General features: G+C 38.1%; 3 protein-coding genes across 6 annotated transcripts; 1 reads left to right on the forward strand and 2 right to left on the reverse strand.

Annotated features, from left to right (window-relative positions):
- The first annotated feature begins 1469 nt into the window (after positions 1–1469).
- LOC131668257 (uncharacterized) lies at positions 1470–12335 on the forward strand. Of its 3 annotated transcripts, XR_009302255.1 has the most exons (11): positions 1470–1541; positions 1732–1771; positions 1923–2047; positions 2140–6765; positions 6867–7021; positions 7082–7289; positions 7366–7488; positions 7574–7718; positions 11089–11325; positions 11597–12128; positions 12206–12335. XR_009302255.1 is itself a non-coding variant. In XM_058942285.1 (8 exons), coding segments are annotated over exons 1-8 (5403 nt in total). In that variant the 5' UTR covers positions 1470–1539; the 3' UTR covers positions 7698–7933. The 3 variants fall into 3 exon arrangements, 1 of the variants encoding a protein (XP_058798268.1); XR_009302256.1 differs by lacking the exons at positions 1470–1541; positions 1732–1771; positions 1923–2047 and having other exon boundaries at positions 2478–2625; positions 2697–6765; XM_058942285.1 differs by lacking the exons at positions 11089–11325; positions 11597–12128; positions 12206–12335 and having other exon boundaries at positions 7574–7933.
- Positions 9376–10674, reverse strand: LOC131668259 (probable RNA polymerase II nuclear localization protein SLC7A6OS). Of its 2 annotated transcripts, none has more exons than XM_058942287.1 (3): positions 10409–10674; positions 10083–10328; positions 9376–10004 (listed from the first exon to the last, which is right to left on the reverse strand). In XM_058942287.1, exons 1-3 carry the CDS (start codon positions 10562–10564, stop codon positions 9510–9512), a joined length of 897 nt encoding a protein of 298 aa, XP_058798270.1. In that variant the 5' UTR covers positions 10565–10674; the 3' UTR covers positions 9376–9509. The 2 variants fall into 2 exon arrangements, with proteins under 2 accessions (XP_058798270.1, XP_058798271.1); XM_058942288.1 differs by having other exon boundaries at positions 10077–10328.
- Positions 12216–18461, reverse strand: LOC131668258 (zinc finger protein ush-like). The gene is made up of 9 exons (XM_058942286.1): positions 18306–18461; positions 17663–17901; positions 16999–17587; positions 16363–16924; positions 15779–16286; positions 15469–15695; positions 15142–15397; positions 14831–15064; positions 12216–14754 (listed from the first exon to the last, which is right to left on the reverse strand). The coding sequence occupies exons 1-9, from the start codon at positions 18358–18360 to the stop codon at positions 14275–14277; spliced, it is 3150 nt and encodes a 1049-aa protein (XP_058798269.1). The 5' UTR covers positions 18361–18461; the 3' UTR covers positions 12216–14274.
- Positions 18462–20679: the final 2218 nt, after the last annotated feature.

The following is a 20679-nucleotide window of genomic DNA, read 5'->3' on the forward strand; positions in this document are numbered from 1 at the left end:
ATCTTATATTCCGATGCGGCGCACCAATCTCTAAATAAAAATTTATTTCAGGTTATTATAATAAAATTTAGTTCTGTTTCAAAATTATAGAAAACTACAGTATTCATATAAGGAATCAAAATATTGCTATTAATTATTTAACTTTACCTAAAATAGGCAATATTTATCAATCGTTAGAGCGACTAAAATTCAGTTTAGTTAAATTGAACAATTTCAATATTGAACAACTTTTCTAAAATGAAGTTGCTTTTATATAAAACACATAAACGTGTATTTTCAAAACTATTAAACTTTGGCTGTTTTCTATTATATCTCTTGTATAGACATAGTTATAAAGTCAATACATTATCGGTTAGATGTAATTCTTCTACATTTGTTCATACCAAATATTTTGTTTACATTGCTCAATAAAATATTATGCGAGTTTAAAAGTTAAAGCGAAACTACCTTAAAATCTATACATGTATTTTAGGATTCTTTTATTTCAGTAACTCAATTATTTGATAGATGACTTACTGATTGATAAGTATGGCTTCTTATACTATTTTTACGATCTACTGTTTCAAAATTGTCTTACTCAAAAAATAATATATTTTATAGAAACTATAATAAAATTATTAGGCTTGCATAAGTTTTGTATTTATTAAATTTGTTGCATTATTTATTACTGGAATCTATTTATAGATATATTAAAATTTTTTTCACGAATAGTTTTCTAAATTTATCAATAACTTGAGATTTCTTTCGTACAAAAATAGGTACTATTTTTGTTCTCTCCGCTAATAATGTTTCGTGTAATCATCATTCTTCAATTATTACTATTATTACGTTGAATCTTGTTTGAAGATCGTGATACACTTTGTAAGCTCGAGAGGATAGACGTGAGGAGAAAAAATAATGAAAATTATGAAATAGTTCAACGTTATTTGCTCCTCTATGCAAATATTATTATTGATTTTTAGTTTTTAAATAATAAAAAAATATATAATCAACTTTCTATTTTTGTTGCTCTGGATATTTATATGCATGAATTGATCAAATGCTATTTTCGATTTTCCAAACGTCTAATTATCACACATCAAATTCGTCATTAAAAACTAAATGTTTAAATTAATAAGTTCAACTACTGTTGGTAATGTAGTCTTTTACAAGAACTAATATATGATATATTGGTAATTAGTACCGACTAAAAGTAATGGTGGCGCTAGTGAACAGTCATGTTTTCATGGCGTTGGCGTCCATAGTCTCCAATCTCCATGCCATTGATCATTGATTCACTTGCAGGGTTGGGCGATTCTGTCATAAAGCATCTAGCAGTTGACTTCAGACCTCACAATTTCGCTCCCGTTTTACGAAAATTGCGAGGTCTGAAGTTAACTGCTGGAAACTTTTTGACAAAATCGCCCAACTCTGTTCACTTGCGTCAATCGCCATTGTGTTTACTCACTAAAGTCGCTACAGTTGTTTCGAGTTTGAATTGAACCGTGTTGTGTACGTTATAAATGTCAAAAGAAAAACATAAATAACAAGTTTTACAAAATGTTAGTGGTGTTCTTTTTAAAAGTATATTTTAATTTTACATCTGCATTTGACGTAAAATCTTAATACAATTAATTATGATTCAATTTTATGAAATAACTTTAGTATCGATCATATTTTGTCATAACCTTTTTATATAAAATAGATAAATTTTTTTCATGCGGATTTTTAATGTAAATCTTACTTTTTTAGGGAAGCATCAAAACAAGAAAATATTTCAAGACAATCATCGGTAAGAAAAAATAAAAAAAAAATAAAATTTTTCTCTAACATTTATACTTAAATAGACACGATAAGTCCATGTTTTATTTAAAAATTTAGTGTATTTTGAAAGATGTATAAGATTAATTATTACTCAATAAAAATAAAAAATAAAATTACAGATTTTGAAAGCTCCAAAACAGCGCCAACCCTTACAAACTGTTGCTACAAATCCTTCTTCATCAGAAAGTTCTCCTACTATAAAAATCAAGAGGCGTGTTAGTTTTGCCAAAAATAAAAGGATAAGGTATATTTATAATCAGTAGTACATTGTAGTAAAGCTAATATATTTAAAGTTAATAACTTTAAGATTTTATAAATACTTAATAACCTTTTTAGAGAATTCTGCAATGAAGTTGAGCCAAAAGAAGGTTTGGATGATTCATATGAAGAACATGATCTTAGTAGCACAAAAAGCAGTAATGGTAATAGCACTGATCAGCCTTTAGTTATCAGTGTTGCATGCGAAGACAAAGAGAATTTTCCCATTCAGTTATTTTTACCTACTGATCAATTTGAGTGCAAAGAAATAATGCCAGTTCCTTGTTCTGCTAAAGGAGATTTTTCACAATATGAAATAGACATGGATCATTCAATCAATACATTGGAATTTATAAATGCTGAAATACAAAATCAAGAAATGTCTAATGCAACAATATATTTTGATGATGGTATGGACATAACAGCTTCTATTCAACCTCAGATCATTTCTGCACATATTGAAGAAGAAGCTTGTTATAATGATACTGTTCCTGTATCTAAAACATGTATTGAAGATATTCCTATGGAAATGACTGAAAATGTGCAATCGATACTGTCTAAAAAGTTAGTCCCTAATCAAAGTAAAAATCGAAATAATTCCTTAAATTCTACAGAGACCTGCTCTGCAATTTTAGGAATTGGACATGTAAAAAAATTATTAGAATCACAACATACTAAGCCTTTTGCAAAAAGTTGCGAAAATGAAACTGAATGTTTTACTGATGTACCTTTGGAATTTACTTCAATAATTCCAAGTTCTACCTGGATAAGACCATTTAATCAGAGCCAAGGTGGTGATGAAACTGAAAGATTCAATTGTAAAACTATGGAATTTACTGAAGTTGCACAACTTCATAATATTATGTCTAACAATAAAGCAGAAGAAATTTTAAATACATCAGACAAAGTCAAGAAAGTACTATTAGCTGATGAAAACAGTAAAATATCAAATATGTTGTTGAAACAAACTCAGCATAAGGAAGTTTGTCAAGAAAAAAATAATATCCTTTGTAATAGCTCAACAGTAATAAATGATGCCAGTTCAAACCAAAAGATGATCAATCAATCTGGTAATGTTAATTGTAATTTATTAGAGATAAGGCCAGAAACAACCAATTTTTTCAATAATGCATCAATGGAAATTACTGAAGCAGTTCCTGTGTTCAATGAAATAAAAATATTGAACAGATCAAGTATTGAAGAAGAGATACCACAAGAAAAAACTAAATTTTCTATAGATGCATCAATGGAAATGACTGAAATTATCACCAGTCAGAATAAAATAGATCAACATACTAGTCTTAAAAATAAAGAACTAGAACTAGATACAAACAAAACTAAATTATTTTCCAATATATCTATGGATATGACCGAAGCAATTCCTAATTGCCAGAAAATTGATCATCCCATTGAAATTATACCAAAATCTCATCAAGGAAATATACATGATAACACAAAGATTTTTATTAATAATTCAATGGAAATGACTGAAGCACTTGGTTTGAATGAAATTCAAAAATTAAACAATCGTAAAAATCAATTAATGATATCAGAAAAAGAAAAAAATCCATTCTTTGAAATTGCTGGAAAAATTCAACCAGGAAATATACCAGATAAAACAAAATTTTTCAACAATAATTCTATGGAAATGACTGAAGCACTCGGTGTGAATGAAATTCAAAGATTAAATTATTGTAAAAATCAATTAACGGTATTAGAACAAGAAAACGCTCGATTCTTTGATATTACTGGAAAAACTAAACTAGGAAGTGTATCCAATAAATCAAAATTTTTCAACGATAATCCGATGGAAATGACTGAAGTACTTGGTTTTAACGATATTCCAAAATTAAATCATTGCAAACGTCAATTATCAGCTCCTGAGAGTGAAAAAACACAAATCTTTTTCAATACATCCATGGAAATAACAGAAGCAGCTCCTATGAGTAATAAAATTAATAAATCGATACTTACTGTAAATAAAACTCATCACGAAACAATACAAAATAAAACAAAACTTTCTAATGATAAATCAATAGAGGTAACAAATTGTGTACTCCATAATACTGAAATTTCACCAGTCGACAAATTAGACAACAATCAATTATGTGAACCAAGAGAAGAAAAAACTAAATTATTTTTCAATACCTCTATGGAAATAACTGACAGTGCAGCTGAATTACTCAATAAAATTAATCAGCCTACTGAAAATAAGCAAATAACTATTCATAATGAAGATGTAGCACTTCAAAATACTGAATTGTTACATAATAAATCAATGGAGATTACTGAAGCAGTTCCCGTATATGATATTCATTTATGTACATCTGATAAAGGAACTATTCAAAAAGAATTTATAGAAGATAGGAACAAAATATTTCAAAATACATCGATAGAGGTAACTGAGGCTGTACATAATTACAACAAATCCGATCTATTGTGCAATTCCAAAAACCAGCTTGCAGAACTAGAACAAGAACAAACAAAGTTATTTTTTAATTCATCAATAGACATAGCTGAAGCTGCTCCAGTGATTAGCAGAGCTCATCAAATTGGTTCTGAATTGAAAAGTACACTTAGTAAAAATATACGAGACGAAATAGACAATTTTCAAAATAAGTCAATGGAAATGACAGAACCAGTTAAGAATCTCTGCAGTAAAAATTACCATTTTGAACAATCTATGTCAAAATCTCAAATTGATGATAAGCTGCAAGAAAAATCAAATAAATTCCCAAATATGTCAATAATGGAAACCATCTCTTTAAATAGAGAAATTTCGCAGTGCAATACAAAAAACAGTACAGATATATTGAAGCATAAAAACCTCGGAATTGAAACCATCAACTCTGATAATAAAACCACAGATAAAACTAAATACTTTAATAAGTCTATGGATTTCACAGAAATTCTACCAGTAATTAATCATCAAAGTATGTCACGTTACGTTCAAAATGAAGCTGCAAATGTAATAACAGACAAAACCAAACATTTCTACAATAATTCAATGGATATTACTGAAGCTGCAATGCAAAATCAAAATTCAATTAGCGCAAATCCTTCAACTTTGGCCAAGTCATTAAAAAATTCAGAAAGATTGCATCAGTATGACAGAAGCTTATGTAATGATACAAATGTTCCGAATCCAAATCATTTAGACAATAAAAAAGATAGTGTTTTTAATAGATCTAGTTACAGAGACAAAAGTTTTCAACGAATAACAACTGATGAATTGCATACTTTATGTGCATCCATGAATTTGCCAACTCAAAACTACACAGCTGAAAGGAACACAACTTTACAAAATGATTATATATCTATATGTAACGACGTAAATGTTCTACGAGATTCTTTACAAAAAAATAGCATTTTTCAGCAAAATTTTACTATTGGTAGTAGTATCAGTGTAGCAGTAGATAATAATATACAAATCTCTACCAATGTCAATGGAAGCACGAACAAACAAGATGATCTACAAATATTTTGTAACAAAAATTGCAATTCAGATGAAAAAAGAGAGATTACAAGTAAAGAAGAATTAGACAATTTAGTTGCTGGATCTGAAAAAGAATACAATAACAGTGAAAAAGACGTTTCAAGAGAAAAAAACCTCAGAGTTTTCGAAATAAAATCAATAGAATTAAATAGAATCAATAGAAATTCGCAAGATCAAAACGTATCTGGTGTATCGAATAAAAGTATGACAATTGGCAATCATACCGAATATTCAGAATCTAATATTTTAAATGAGAAACAAACTTGCGGAATAGAAAGCAATATTCATTGTTTAAATAAGAGCGAAATAGTTCAGATTCATAATAATACTTCACCAACATTTTCAAATACTCAAAAATCATCCATTAAAAGGAAATCCTCGGAGATGGATGAACATTTTGAAATTGTCGAAAATAGTTTGAAAAGATTACCATCAGATAATACAGATTTTCTTATAGCGACCATGGGTATTAGAACTGAATTATCCCATCCTTTGATTATTAATCATAAAACTACGATAAAAGTTCCTTGTACGCCTTTAGAAAATAATTCTCACGGTCTTAGTTTTTCTTCAGATGAATCGATTCGTCTTGAAGAAAATATTAGTAGAGGAGAGCATGAAAAATCTTCAAAAAATAAAACAACTTCTATCATAGAAAATGAAGTATTTAATGATGATCGTAGTTATTTGGATAAAGAAAATAACATTTCAGAGAATAAAGAATGTCTTGAAAAGTTTGAATCGTTTTCAGAAAATTTTATAATGAATGAACTCGATGAAATTCAACCGCCTTCGTTTTTGTGTTCAGACAGTTTTCAAACTGATTCTATTGTTGATGCCGAAGTTCCAAACAATAAATCATCAGATGCCATACCTAGTGACATAATTCAAGAACAAATAAATATAACATTCGAAAATCAATTCTGTACAGTAAACAGCAATTCATGTAATTCCAAGAATTCATCAACACGAGAAACAAAGCAGAGTTTGGAAAAGGACTTTTTACCTTCAATAAGTACACATACAGTAGGCTTAGCGACGATTTTTCATAAAGAAAATAGCGAAACAGTTGATAAACTAGAATCTTTTAACAGTTCAAAACATGTTAATGATTCAGAAATTAGTCTCATAAATGAAGAAGACGTTAACATTGATCCTCTTGCACCCTTTATAGAATTGACGAAAAGCATTGAAATTTACGAACGAAGGTATAATCTAATTATTTTTTCATTACATCATTGTGAAATAAAATATATAGTATAAACTCGATAAGTAAATAATATAAATGTGTTATGCAATAACGTTATAGGGACGATTGCATATGGACTATACGAAAAATTGACCAAAAAACGGTTGCAGTAAATTTCATATCCGAATCATTTGTAACCATTATAAGACTCAATGAAATCGAAAAAGCTTGCATAAAAGATATTGATAATATAGAATTTATATCTCGGCTTCATTGTAAGTATACAATTACATAAATGTTTAATATATCGATAAATAACTCTTTTTTATGTTTAGCTGATACGAAAAATATTTTATTAAAAATTGTTCATTGTCTGCTACTGTCCAAATTAAAGACTGATAAATTATTATCACAATATAAAATGTATGAAGATGTTTTGCCATTATTAGATTTCATATCAAATGAAGTCATTTTGACAATGAATTTTATGTTTGATTTGGAGCGATTAAGTTCATTAAATTTATTAAACGTAGAAAGTGAAAGGTAATATAATTTATAAAGCTTCGTTAAATTAAGGAACCTTTTCTTGGTAAATTTAAATGTATCTGTATTTTTTTAGAGTATTGTTCATGGTGTCATCCAAAAAGGGAAATATAATTTTAGAAATTTCATTGATGCTTAAAGTTTTTAATGAGATTGGTCCTGACGATATAAGTGTAACATGTGTACTAGGCGACGTCAGGTAAATTTATCAATTATTCTACAATTCATTAAAAATATTGTAAAATTTTTATTTGATTTTATTAAAAATGAAATATTATTTCTAGAATAAGTGATATTAAACAGTTGATAGTAAACATTAGAAAAGATTCGTCATTCTTGAGCAGATATATTAAAGATGTTAAAGACTATATTATGTTAATGGAGGAATCTACTCATGTGCTGAGATAAAAAATAAGTTCTATATGCAGGGTAATATATATTCAAAATTATTATTCATCTAGTTTTTATAAAAAATTGTAAATAAACTACCATACAAATATATAATACAACTGGTTTTATATAACAATGCTCGTAATTTTCAATTGAATTATTTGAGTATATACTTTTACATTGATAATTTCTAAAAAAATTCCTCTAAGTATTGTACAATATAGTAGTAAGATATATCTTTTAGAATGTATATGACTTAAACGTGTTAGATTTATTAAAAATAAAAATATTACGATATTGATTAATAACAAATGATTTTTTGACAAAACTATGTTCTTCGAAAATTCTCGGTTCAGTTAGTTTATCTATTTTATCTATTTTATGAATAATTTATAGATCCATTTTAAATACATCAAGATTCATAAAATATACATTTAAATAATTTTCTGTTCACCAGTGTGTTTCACAAAATGTTTGGCACAAAAAAAAATACTTTTTTGATACTCCGTGCGCAAAGTGTGTCTTTCCCGCACACTTGGTAGAAAACGTGCGTTGAAAATCATACTTTCCACACCTCGTATCAAAAAATACGGTACGGCACATGTTCGGGAAAGAGTTTCTCGTCTCGTGTACCTTTCCACTCTCACCTCGCTCGGGTGTAAACGCCACACGAGACAAGAATCTACTTTCCCGCACTTGTATCGTAATGTACTATATAAAGTAATAATCATTGTGACTGAAGAAAATGCAAAAAAACAACCATAACCTTTATTGACATGAGTTTATGAACCTCCTTAATTTTTTAAGCGTATTTTTTATTAACAAATACCAGTAACACTTGAAGAGGGTAACATGGTTACCGAAATGTTATGAATGCAAACTACTTTTGTGTGTATTCCTTTTTACACCTTTGACACGGAGAGATCGACAAAATAAGATATGTATACTTTAAAGTAGTTTAACATTGCTAACTGATATATGCTAGTTCAATAATTGTTGATATGAAAAGTCATAAAGTATCAGAAATATTCTAATTCATGCTCAATCATTGACTTTACAATACATCTCCACACACATATATTGTATTATCTTTAATAAAATTAATAATTAAATGAGGCTATCTGAATATATAATTACACGCATGTAAATCAATCTTTGAAAATCAAATCATAATCAAATAAACAATTATATCACCTACTTCAGTTTTAATATATGTCAAAGATTCTTTCTGTTTTGATAGATTTGAAGAAGATGCCATGTTACTTTAAACTTTATAAGCATGACCATTCTTTATTATATATATTTCTTTTCATAAAAATGTGAATGATATACTCTCACTGCTAAAGCTCTTTAAATACCGTTGAATAAGTAATTATTTAGGTTAATTACTTAGGTTAAAAAAATTAACAAACATTTTTTTATAAATTAATGTTTTTATAATAATGAACTTTAATAGTAATATTTTCTTCCAGTAATAAGTATTAGTTTAGAAAATCTATGGGAAGAACTAAAATCAGCAACAATATACAAAAAAATTTTTTAATACACACTGAAACAATCTAAAGAATTATCTTTAAAAAATCAAGTGATAATGTAGTCTAATAATTTTATGTTTATATTAATAAATAAAAAAATGAGTAACATGTATGGAAATTTATATAGCTAAAATTATAAAAGAATTTCTATTAAGATTTGTTCTAAAATTTATTCCACATTTTGATAAATCTTTATAAATTATATATATGTGCAGTCTAATGAAAATATAAAATTAAATTTTATTTTCTAAGTCTTAAACATATTATACATACATAATAATTAAAAATTTATATACTATTGATCCATATCTTCATGATCAAACTCATCAATTTCATCACTATTATGTCTTCCATCATTGTCACTTGAACTGGAACGATCAGTTATTGAAAAGTCATATTCTTCTTTTTCTTCCTTTTTTAATTGAGCTTTGTATTTTGCGTATTTGTAGCCATACCTTTCAACATCTGCTTTATCAAGTCCATATACAAAATCATTGTCATCGTCATCATCACTTGAAAGTTCATTATCAACATTGAGTTTTTTCATAGCGTTTCTCATATCATTTTCTTCCACAGATTCCTCTGAATATTCAGAATCTGGGTATTCATTTTTCCAATTTGATTCAGAGTTTGAATCTTCTGATTCTTCTCTATATTCCTCTTCATTATCTCTGTAATAATCTTCAAAAACTAAATTTTCTTCTGCAGGTAAAACTGAGACTAAATCATTAATCCTTATAGCATCTTTTGTTTGAGTATAATAAAGATCATATACATATCCAGTATCGGACTAAAAATACAAAAATAAAACTATTAATGTACACATATAAATTCAGTATTGAAAACTACAATATTTAATAACTAGAACCTTGTCATTCTGAACAGCTTTTGTATCTTCTATATCAATAACATTAATTACATCTTGGTCCAGATCATCAATCATAGACGTATCTAATGATCTTATATTGCTGATAATTTTGTAACGATTCTCATTTGATTCTTGTTTAGTTTTTTCCCTTACTTTTTTAGTGATATCAACAATGTGTTGTTTGAAATGAGATTTCAGGGCCTCTTTACTTAATGTTTTAGTAATGTGTTCTACAACACAATCATCCTAAAATATCATTTATAATTAAAAGCTACTACTGTTAATGAGCTCATTTATTAAAAAATGAACAATGAAGAAATAATTACCGGTTTTTCAATAGTTCCTGCAAATTTTACAATTGCTGTTACTGCACTTGATTCTGAAACATCATCGTACTCTACTTTGGGCCGTTTGCAAGAAATTATTAGAGCATCTTGTGGTTCATCATCCTTTTTACGTTTTACACGCAAAATTGCAGCCATTTTTGGCAATGTAATTTATACAAAATAAAATTTTAGAGCTGTTAAAACTAAGCAAGAAAGCACGTACAGACACTATTTTGATGTTTGTAGGTAGAGGTTATGTAGTTATGTTTTGATGTCATGTTACACATTGGAGACTGTTTATATATATACATACATATAAGTCAAATACAGTTGAGCTCTAAGTTATCGGACGACGGTATAAAAAAATTAGTGATATAGATTTTATATTAAGTTGCGAAATTAAATATCTTTTTATATTTAACTTAAGAAATATGATTACTACCAAAACTGCCGTGAAAAGAAAAATACACGATGAAATGTCAATTGAACCAGAGAATGCCTCAAAAATACGTAAAGTTGAAAAAATACAAACGGTAAACAAAGAGCTACATTCGATCAATGAAGCTGATTCTTCAGTAATTTATAGTTCAGGAGTAAAGTTTATTAAGATATATTTCAAAAGCATTGATTGCATTCAACAGAACAATTCAATTGATAAGTATGTACTGTTTTGATTTCAGAAAAATATTAGTGCAACTGAAGTCCGCCAAAAGCTTTCGTCCACCCTACATTTTGAAAGGAAATATAAGTATTTTTGTAAGAAACATAATGTTCTATATTTAATTGAAAAGGCAAGAAGAACCTCTGCAGAATTATCTAAGAAAAGTCGAGACCATCTTATCAATAGCTTTCGATCTCTCGATTTAACGAAAAATGTTTCTGCTGACACATATTTAGGCAACCCTCAACGCCATTTGGTATGAATTCCATTCAATAAAATAAAATGTTTTCGTATTTTCGTTTACCACGCAGTCTAAGGAATATGAGATTGATAAAAAAAATGTGATTTTGCAACTTTCCTGAACTTTTGATGACCACATAAAATTATAATTATTTAAATGATATACTTGATTACTAATTATGTTCAATATCTATTGCACACTTTTGCACAACATTATTCTGTTTATTAAAAATGGTGTAATTTACAGATTTTATATTTTTTAATTGTTGAATATTTTATATTCATAGACAAGTATGGAAGTCGAATTTAATGATGGCGACAAAGATTCGTTTGAGCAGCCACCATCTCATTCAGACATAACAGAATGCAAAATACAAAGAATTTTCGTAATTTCCAATGAAAATAGAACCGATACTTACTCAACACGGCACAAGAAAAATGTGCTTTTTAACGACCAATCAACAAACAAAATTAGCTTAAATCAATTAATACATCGCTTTATTTTGTGCGATGAAAGTGAAGATAGTGACTACGACGAAGGATACCCAGAAAGCGAGGAATGTTATGAAACTTCAAAAGATGAAAACTTTATTTTGTCAAAAAGTCCAGGAGGAACTAGTGTATTTATGAAAAAAATTGAAGACTCTGATGACGAAACTGATTATGAAAAATGTTGTTCTCATCACTACTGTGCTTTGAAGGATTACTATAACAATAATTTATACGATGCTAATAGTTCCTTAGCTGAAGATTAATGATTAACTGATGATTTATGTTACTATAAAAAGATTAAATAATTCGAAAAGTTCATTTCAAAAGGTAAACTTATTTCAATACTATTTAAATGATTCAGAATTTTATTCGTATGTTTATATATTTATTACATATTTATATAGATATAATCTGGTGTAAAATTCATCTATCAAAATAAAAACAATAAACACAAGTCTAACGTAAAAGACTTTGATGATGATGATATAAAGATTCAATTGTTACCACGGGAAAACATGTAATCACGTCAAATAAAACCATGCAATGTTGTTTTTTAACAGCATCACTATAGAATACAGTAACATGGACGATTCCTTTTATTTTCTTTTACAATTAATGAAATAAGTTTCGGTTTGGTTAAAATAATGTCAAAATTTCGTATACTTTATCATTTCTATCAGTATTACGACCTTCAGTGACGGTTAATCCATACATTGTATAAAAGTCAGCAGAAGAAATGTATATGATGATTTTACGTCTTTCGAGCTCATACAATAATAAACTGATATCACATTCGATTGATACTGGCGCGCATTTGATTTTTATTTGATATCTTTACCATCACACACTCGACTTTTTTTCAATTTTATCATTCAAACGATTATCAAGCCTCACGCGTTGCGAGAAATGGCGTCATTTAAAATGTTACCATGGAGAAATTTATAAATTTTCATGTTTTTTTCATCGCATGATATATGAGTAGTACACTTCGTATACATGTAACACTGGCCTTAATAACTAATTTATACATTTGCACCTCTCTAGATAACAAACATGTAATATTTTGTTTCGTAACTTTTTTCTCTATGAGACACTGATTTATCCATCTATTAAAATTTATGTTCGTATAATGTAAAAATATGACGAATTTAAAATAACTAAACCATTTCTTCCATCAGAAAATACTTAGGAAAATCGAGACGAAAATTATGTCATAAATATTTCAAAATTAGGTTCATTGAGAGGTGCATAACTACTTATTTTATCATGTATGTATACATACATATACATACACACACACACACACACACACACACACACACACACACATATATATATATATGCATGTATAACATGTTACTTTGCAAAATAACTTAACAGATTCACAAGTTGAGATTGGTATCATTCAAAATCGTGTCTTTTTCCTTATGTGCTTAATACTCTATTCCCTACTGTACATCATTATACATTCGGTCTATTTGAAACTCTTCGAATCACGCGATACTTTTATTATGCTATGAGATTATTCAATGGTCATGAGATTTCCCTCGTTACAGTGTTTCAATTTATGAAAGAAAGTCAAAGATTCTTATTTGAAAATTAATACAACGAGACTCGCATCGATCAATCAAGGATATTCTATTTTTATAAACAATTCAAAAATTATATTTAAAATGATGATACTACGCGTCTTTCCAATTAAAACTCTTAACGAAGTTACAATTTTATGAAAATAACTTTTCAAATACGTATATGATATATCTTTTTATATGTAGAAATGGTGGTACAATTATCTATGTACAAATTAATTGTTTTTGCAAAACTTAAAAAGCTTTCCGCGATTGTTAATAGTTTTATTGTAATCCCTGTTAAGTCATGCTTTTTTTATTTCTTGCACAATATCATTCTCTCCTTTGCACAAGCCAACTTTTTGAATGTCTTATATTTACATTTTATTATAACAATATTGTAATCCTATAATAGGTTTTTGCTTGGCTAACACACAAACGTCTGACGATTGTATGTCTCTTATAAAACGTAATGCCGTATGTACATTATTTTGCTGGTTCGAAAAGTCGAATCTTACATGTACAAACAATTCCCTGGATCAACAAAAAAATCACACATTGTTTATCGTCACTTAATAAAACAAATAACCAATGTTCTAAATGTATTAATAAACTGGCAACAAGTAACAGTCCTATAAAGCTTCTCGCTCGAGCGTCGGTCTCATATTTTTTCAAGTCTCATATCAATTGAATCTAGAATAAACGAAAAATGCCGACTGGTCATAAAAAATTTGTAACAACTGATCCTAAAAATTCTAAAAATACAAGTAATATGAACTGAATGAGCGCCTACAAATTTAACCGATGAAATACGTGAAAATGACGAAAGAATATTTGTCGAATCAAGCGTCGAACATTTTCGATCGAAGTTAAAGGATCAGACCGAGATGGCAAGCTCAACGAGCTCAAAGTACGGAAGCCTCGGTACGTCCAGCAGGAGGCGTAGTCGCCGGCGTTGCGGCCGCTGCACTGTTATTATTGTTATTGTTGTTGTTGTTGCTCGCCTCGCCCGCGTGACTCGAGCAGTAGAACTTTTTGTGGGCGATGAAAGTACTAAGGTAGTTGAAGCTGATGTCGCACGAGCGACAGTACCGCGGACCAGGCTTACTAGCATCGAGACTTTCCTCCGGGGGTGGCGTGTCTTCGCGCTCCTGCTTGACCTTGCCCGAAGCAGCGGTCGATAGCGGCGCAGCCGGCACTGGCGAAGCTGCCGGCGACGTGGCTGGCGGCGCTGCCTGTGGACTTTTACGAGAGATCAGGGGCTCGCTCTTGCCGTTCACTTGTTGCGGATCCGCGGGAATTTCCTCCGGGGTCGTGGCCGGCGCAGGCTCAGGGGTAGGCGCCGCTACGTCGTCCTCCAGCAAGCACGTTATGTAGCTCTCTTCCTGAAAGCCAGTCGGACCTCGAGTCGAGATCTGCAACGCGATCGATTGCGCAAAGCGCAATTGACTGTCCGCTTACCTGGAGATCGGCTCCGCGCTTCTCGAAATGCATTCTGATGTGAGTCCGCATTCCTCGCAACGTGTTACCCTTGTATCGACAAATGGTACATCTGAAAGCTTTCACTCCTTGATGTGCGTCCATGTGTCGCTGTGCCGCCCCCGCGGTTGGACTGACAGCTCCGCAAACCGGACATCTCCAACCGCCACTTTGGCCACTCGTGCACGCGTGGCTCGCCCCCGCTTCGATGATCGCCTGTGGGAATAAATGGCGACTGACAGACCGCGACAAGGGCTCGTTGAAGTATCGAGAAGAACTTGGGATCGCAATACCTTGCACTTTGGACACCGCGACTGGTGATCGTGAGATTCGGATCTTTTAAGGCAGTAGAACGCTTGATGAGCAACGAGATTGTCCATCGAGGCGAATTTGATACCACACGGCGCGCAGATCAGCTGGACCAGCGGAGGCGACGGCGTGCCAGCGGGCGGCGGACTCGTTACGCTACTTTCGCGTGCCTGACAGTAATGCTTCTTGTGGGCGACGAAATTCTCGTGCCGGCAGAACACGATATTGCACTCCTTGCACCTGTGAATGAGTTGCGAGAGAATCGTTGGAATGATCCGGACCCGAGCATTAGCATAATTAGCATTTAGTACCTGGAGACACCCTGCTTGACGAGAACACCGGGAACGGGTGGCGGCGGCAACTCGGCGAGCCTGAGCGCCAACTCGGTGTGCGGCGCGGGCGGCATCCGGTCGATCGACTGCGTCGCGGACAGCGATCGAGCGCGCGGACTGGCGCTGCCTCTGGACCTCGGGCTGCCCGGCGGCGGCGGCGGCAACGAGTTGGCCAGCGGCGAGACTCGGTTCTCCTTCTCGTGGTCCTAGCGCAAGACGAATAATGTCGGTCAGGTCGCGCGGCGAGTCGGGTAGCGCGGGTCGGAGCGCGGGGCGGAGCGCCGCTCACCGGGGACTTGCGCACGCTGAGGTCGAGGGGTGCGGAGGCGGCCGAGTTGGGCGAGCCGGCGCTCGCGGGCGCGACGGCCACCGGCGTGGCCGGCTTGTTGACCGCCCTGAGCACGCTGCCGTCGAGGCCGGCGCCGGAGGGCGCGCTGGCCGTGGTGGGGCTGCTGCTGGTCACGGCGCTCAGGCCGCGGGTCATGGGCTGGAGCGTGCCGTTGGGCAGGAGGAAGCACGGCGTGTCCGGGGCGGGCAGGCCCGGGGCGGCGAGCACCGAGGCGCCGCGCACCAGCGAGTACGGCACGATGAGGATCGGATTGGTCGGCAGGGCCAGGCACGGCTGCGGCGGCGGCGAGTCCCCGGGGCTGGAGCTGGTGGGCGGCGAGCCCTTCATCGACGAGGCGCTCGTCGACGAGGCGCTCGTCGCCATGCTCGCCGAGGCCGTGTCCTTCACCACGTGCCTCGTGCTGCAGTAGTGGGTCTTGTGCGCGCGGTACGTCTTGAGCGAGCTGAACCTGCGAACGTCGGTCGGTCGTTAGCCAGGCGGCTCGCGCGGCGCACGAGCAAGCGTAACGAGGGCAAAGCGAGCACCTGATGTCGCAGTTCCGGCAGTATCTCTCGGCCTCCTCGTTGAGCGAGCCGTTCGCCGGCGCGGCGGCGGCGCCGCCGCCGCCGCTGCCGCCGCCGCCGCTGTTCTGCTGGGCCGCGGCGGCCTGGTTGGCCGAGTTGGCCGGCAGCGCGGCGGCCGGCTGGACCGGCTGCACGGGCGAGGCCGCGTGCATCCGCATGTGCCGATTGAGCGAGACCTTCTTGTCGGCGCTGTAGGAGCAGTGCGGGCACGCGTAGGCCTTGCGCGTCTCGAACTTGCCGGCGCTGTTCTGCCCGGCGGCGGCACTCGAGCTGCTCTTCTCGTCGTCGTCCTCGTTGTTCTCGGCCTCGCTCTCCAGCCGCGGCCTGTGCGAGCAGTAGTACTTCTGGTGCGCCTCCAGCGTGCTCGCCGAGCTGAACCGGATGCCGCACGGCGGACACATCAGCGGTATCGGGCGCGAGGCTGCGGCAGCGGCCACCGCTGCCGCCGCCGCCGCTGCCGCGTCTACGCTCAGGCCGTCCTTGCTGTCGTTCGGCAGCACGAATAAGCGGCCCGTCGCTATCGCTGCTCACGGATGAAAAAGCGACGTGTTACAAGCCCAAGGCGAGTAGCGAGGGGCAACTGTCAAAGGCTTTTACCATTCTGAAGACCAGCGGAGAGCGGCGGCGTGGAATTCGGCGGCGAGGCCGAGTTTTCGGGCTTGATGGTGAGAGCGGCGACGGCCTGGGGTCGCAGAGCAGGGTCCGTCGCCAGACTAGCATTGAGTCTCAGTCTGGGCGCAGCATGGCCAACCGTGCCGGCTATCATAGCCACGTCGTCGTCGAGGCGCGCCCTCTTGGCCTCGGCGATCAGCGTCACTTCGTCGACGGACGAGCAGCGCGTCCTCGAGTCTTCGGAGTCGCGGCGCGTCGACTCGTTGCGCTGCCGGCGATGGCCGCTGCCGCCACCGCCGCCACCGCCGCCACCGCCGCCACCGCCGCCGCCGTTGTTCGACGAGGACGAAGACGAGGAGGCTCGGCCAGCGCTGCTCTCCTCTTCCTTCACTGCCGTGTTAGAGTCCTCGTCGGTTACGACCGTGTCCAGCCGGCTCAGGGATTTCGGACTCGAGTCTTGCACCGAATTCGGCCGTGGCGGCTGATGGTGGTGGTGGTGGTGGTGGTGATGGTGGTGGTGCTGCTGCTGCTGCTGCTGCTGGCCGCGCGGCTGCTCTCGCGGCGCTCGTCCGCTCTGCAAGTGACAGTGGCCGTGAGAACGTGGCGCGCGAAACGAGCGCACGCTGAGAAATAGACAGAGGACGCGAACCTCGTATTCGTCGGTAAGCGAGGCGAGCCGCTTCCTCGCATCCTCGGGCAGGGCACTCAGCCGGAGTAGGATGTCGTCGGCGACTCCGGCGACGGCGTTGAGTCGAGGTGGAGGCGGCAGCGTGACGAGCTCCTCGTCGGCGAGCTGACCCGTGGGGCTCGATACCGCTGAGCCCCCGCCTTCCAGTCCGCTGCTTACGGACGGTGTCTTTTCCGAGTCGCTCCACTCTTCATCGTCCCCTGCAACAGCGACATTTATCAAAAACCATTTTTCAAACTATCCTTTGCAATCACTCGTTTAGTCATTTCATATAAGCGTTAATATAGCTCGCTAGCTTCCTGCCATTAATGCTAGTTTGTTCGACGATTATGCTTATTATGCTTATTAGCGGCGAACGAGCACGCCAGAAAGTTGCCGTGTGATAACGTGATAACAGCCTGACTAAGAGGAAGTCCCCACGTTTTCGTGCAAATTATTGCAACTCATTTACAAATCGAGAAATTCCCGAGCGATAAGGTGGCGACCACATAAATGGAAAGTTTTCGATAAATTAGCCTGGTTTTAAAAAAGACAAAGAGCAGCGCTCAGGATCATTCGAAACGCCAATGAAAAGCAGTCGCAAGCTAAGTTGTAATATACTAACGAAAGCGGCGCGGCGCGCATTTGAATCCGGAAATCCGTCGGGCAACCAGAACCATGTCACCCGCAGCAGTGGCGCACTCGCGGCAGCAGCAACGGGATAAGGTCTACGGAAAGGTAAAGCGCGCAGACACGTAAACAGGCAGCTCGCTCCGCAGCAGGCAGCTCGTGGAGGACTGAAAAAGCGAGCAAAAGGAAGGCGACACGTAGCTCGAAAGTGGTGCGTCCCTACTGCGCTGCGTGAGCGCGCCTATCCCCCGTTCGTTTTCCGCGATCCCCTCTCCGTCGCCTATCGTCGGTCTACATAACGTGCGTGCGTGCGAGCGAGCTGGCGAGCCCGATATCTCCACTCGTCGCGCCGTATCGCGACCGGCGCAGCTCTTAGGATCCTTATCTCTGGTCGAATGCCTGCCTGCCTGCCTGCCCGCCTGCCTGCCCGCCTGCTCGCTTCGGCTAAATCAGCACGCCAACGCAATGCAACCACGGACTTGTGTCTACCCTTGAAACCCCCGTCTGCCCCCTATCTCCGGCTATCTCGCTCGCTTTTTCGAGCCTGCGAGGCTCGCGCTAGCTCGCTTTATTTTTCCCACTGGCTAATTTCGGACGATCCAGCTCTGGCAACTCGAATGATTATTTATTCGTGGCATCTCCGACAAGCGATTAAAAGTAGGCCGAGCAGATATAGATAAGATCAACGAGCGACCAGATGGGTCTGATTCTCCCGACGAGTCTGCTGGCAATGGGGGAAATGAAGCAGAACGCGCGACGTACGTGGGACAAAAGGCGGCTAAAGGGAGAGGCGCAAAGACGAGGAGAAGACAAAGTATTTCCGGAGAGAGCGCGCCAAGCTGCGAATTCTTATTAATTAAGAGATAAAAGTGGCAGTTGGGTAATCTAGCACAGGCGCAGTGGTCGAGTGGAGCTTTGGGGAGGCAGTCTAATTTCTTTTTGGGGCTGCTGCTGCTGCTGCTGCTGCGATCGTGCCTCGGGCGTAACACCTATCAGGAGGGCCGCCACACGACGACGTTTTAATTGCCCAGAGGTCCTGCGAATCCCAAGAAGAGAGATGCGCCGCCGCGATAGAGTCATGAGCACACGGCGCTCTCGCTCCCTCGCAGCCTCGCAGCTTCCACGGAACTAGCTGGCGCGTAGTGTGGCTCGACTCGGGCCTCCCGTTTATCGCGCTCTCCGCATCTCGTATGCCAAAGGTGCGCGCGCGCCGTGCACTCATCGCCAGCGCCTAGCCGCCCGCCGCTGCACTCGATTCTTATAATTGCGACGGCACGCAACACCGCCACGCCGGCTACTGCGTCGGGACTGGGCCGCTGTAGCGCTTTAATCGAGCCTCGTTAGCGGCTCCCCTAGCTGCACATCGAGGCGCGAGCGCGTATTTTAATGTCGACCTTTTTCTCTCGACAGCCTCGCGGCAACGGCTCCTTGACGATTTGCAGGATAAATGCATAAGGCGCGACTCGCGCCGCGAGTTCCAGTGCCGACTGCGAGCGGCACATTTTAATGGAGAGGCCACTCGCGCGCGCCGAGTGAGTTGCTTACGGGGTGTACGACGTATATCGTCGCGGGGGCACGGGCCAGTGCGCGAACACGGCCACCATTAACATATCCGCGCTCGCTGATAAAAGCCTTTTCTCCGAACCAATCCAACCTGCACCTCCGCCGTCGCGCTCTGCGCCTCACCTCACAGCTGCAATGCTCCTGAGCTTTCTACGTCTTCCTTTACTCCCTGCATTTCTTTCCTCTTTACATTTCATCCAGAGTAACTATCGATCCTTTCGTTTCAGTTTGCCGGGCAATTTTCTGTAATAGGAAAACCTCGTCGTCCAAGATGTTATTTCTAGAGCCCAACGCAACTTGAAAATTTGCACGCGAGAGCAAGCTCGACACACCTCTATATTTATGCCGAAAGTCTTTCGACCGTTTTCTCGACGGTAAATGCTCTGCCCTCGATCAAAAGCTTGCTATCATTTTTCGCGTGCGTTCATTTCCAATTGACGTTGCTCAAAAGATCTCAAGAGGCGTAGAGTATCGCTTGCGCTATCGCTAGAATAAACGATATATAAGACATGGGCAATGCAAAGAGGATAGCAAAAGTCAAGAGGTTAACGTCTCAATCTCAGCGGGGGACGCGGGGAATTGTGCAGGCGCACGCGTGATAGACTCATTACCGTTCATTTCCTTTGCACGTTGCACATCGCAGTGACCATTCTTTTCTCTCTCTTTCTTTCTCTCTTATTGGCTGGCAGTGCAGGTTACAGCGATCGAATCATCGGGGCTACTTAAGCTGGCTGCAGTAGCAATGTTTGCTGCTCGGCAGCTTGTGTGCGAGTCGTTATCAGCTGCCGAGCAGGACGACTGCTTTA

The sequence above is a fragment of the Phymastichus coffea genome, unplaced genomic scaffold (genome assembly GCF_024137745.1).
Source record: "Phymastichus coffea isolate CEN01 unplaced genomic scaffold, Cenicafe_Pcof_1.1 PCOF00076, whole genome shotgun sequence".
In the NCBI taxonomy this organism is placed as follows: Eukaryota; Metazoa; Arthropoda; class Insecta; order Hymenoptera; family Eulophidae; genus Phymastichus; species Phymastichus coffea.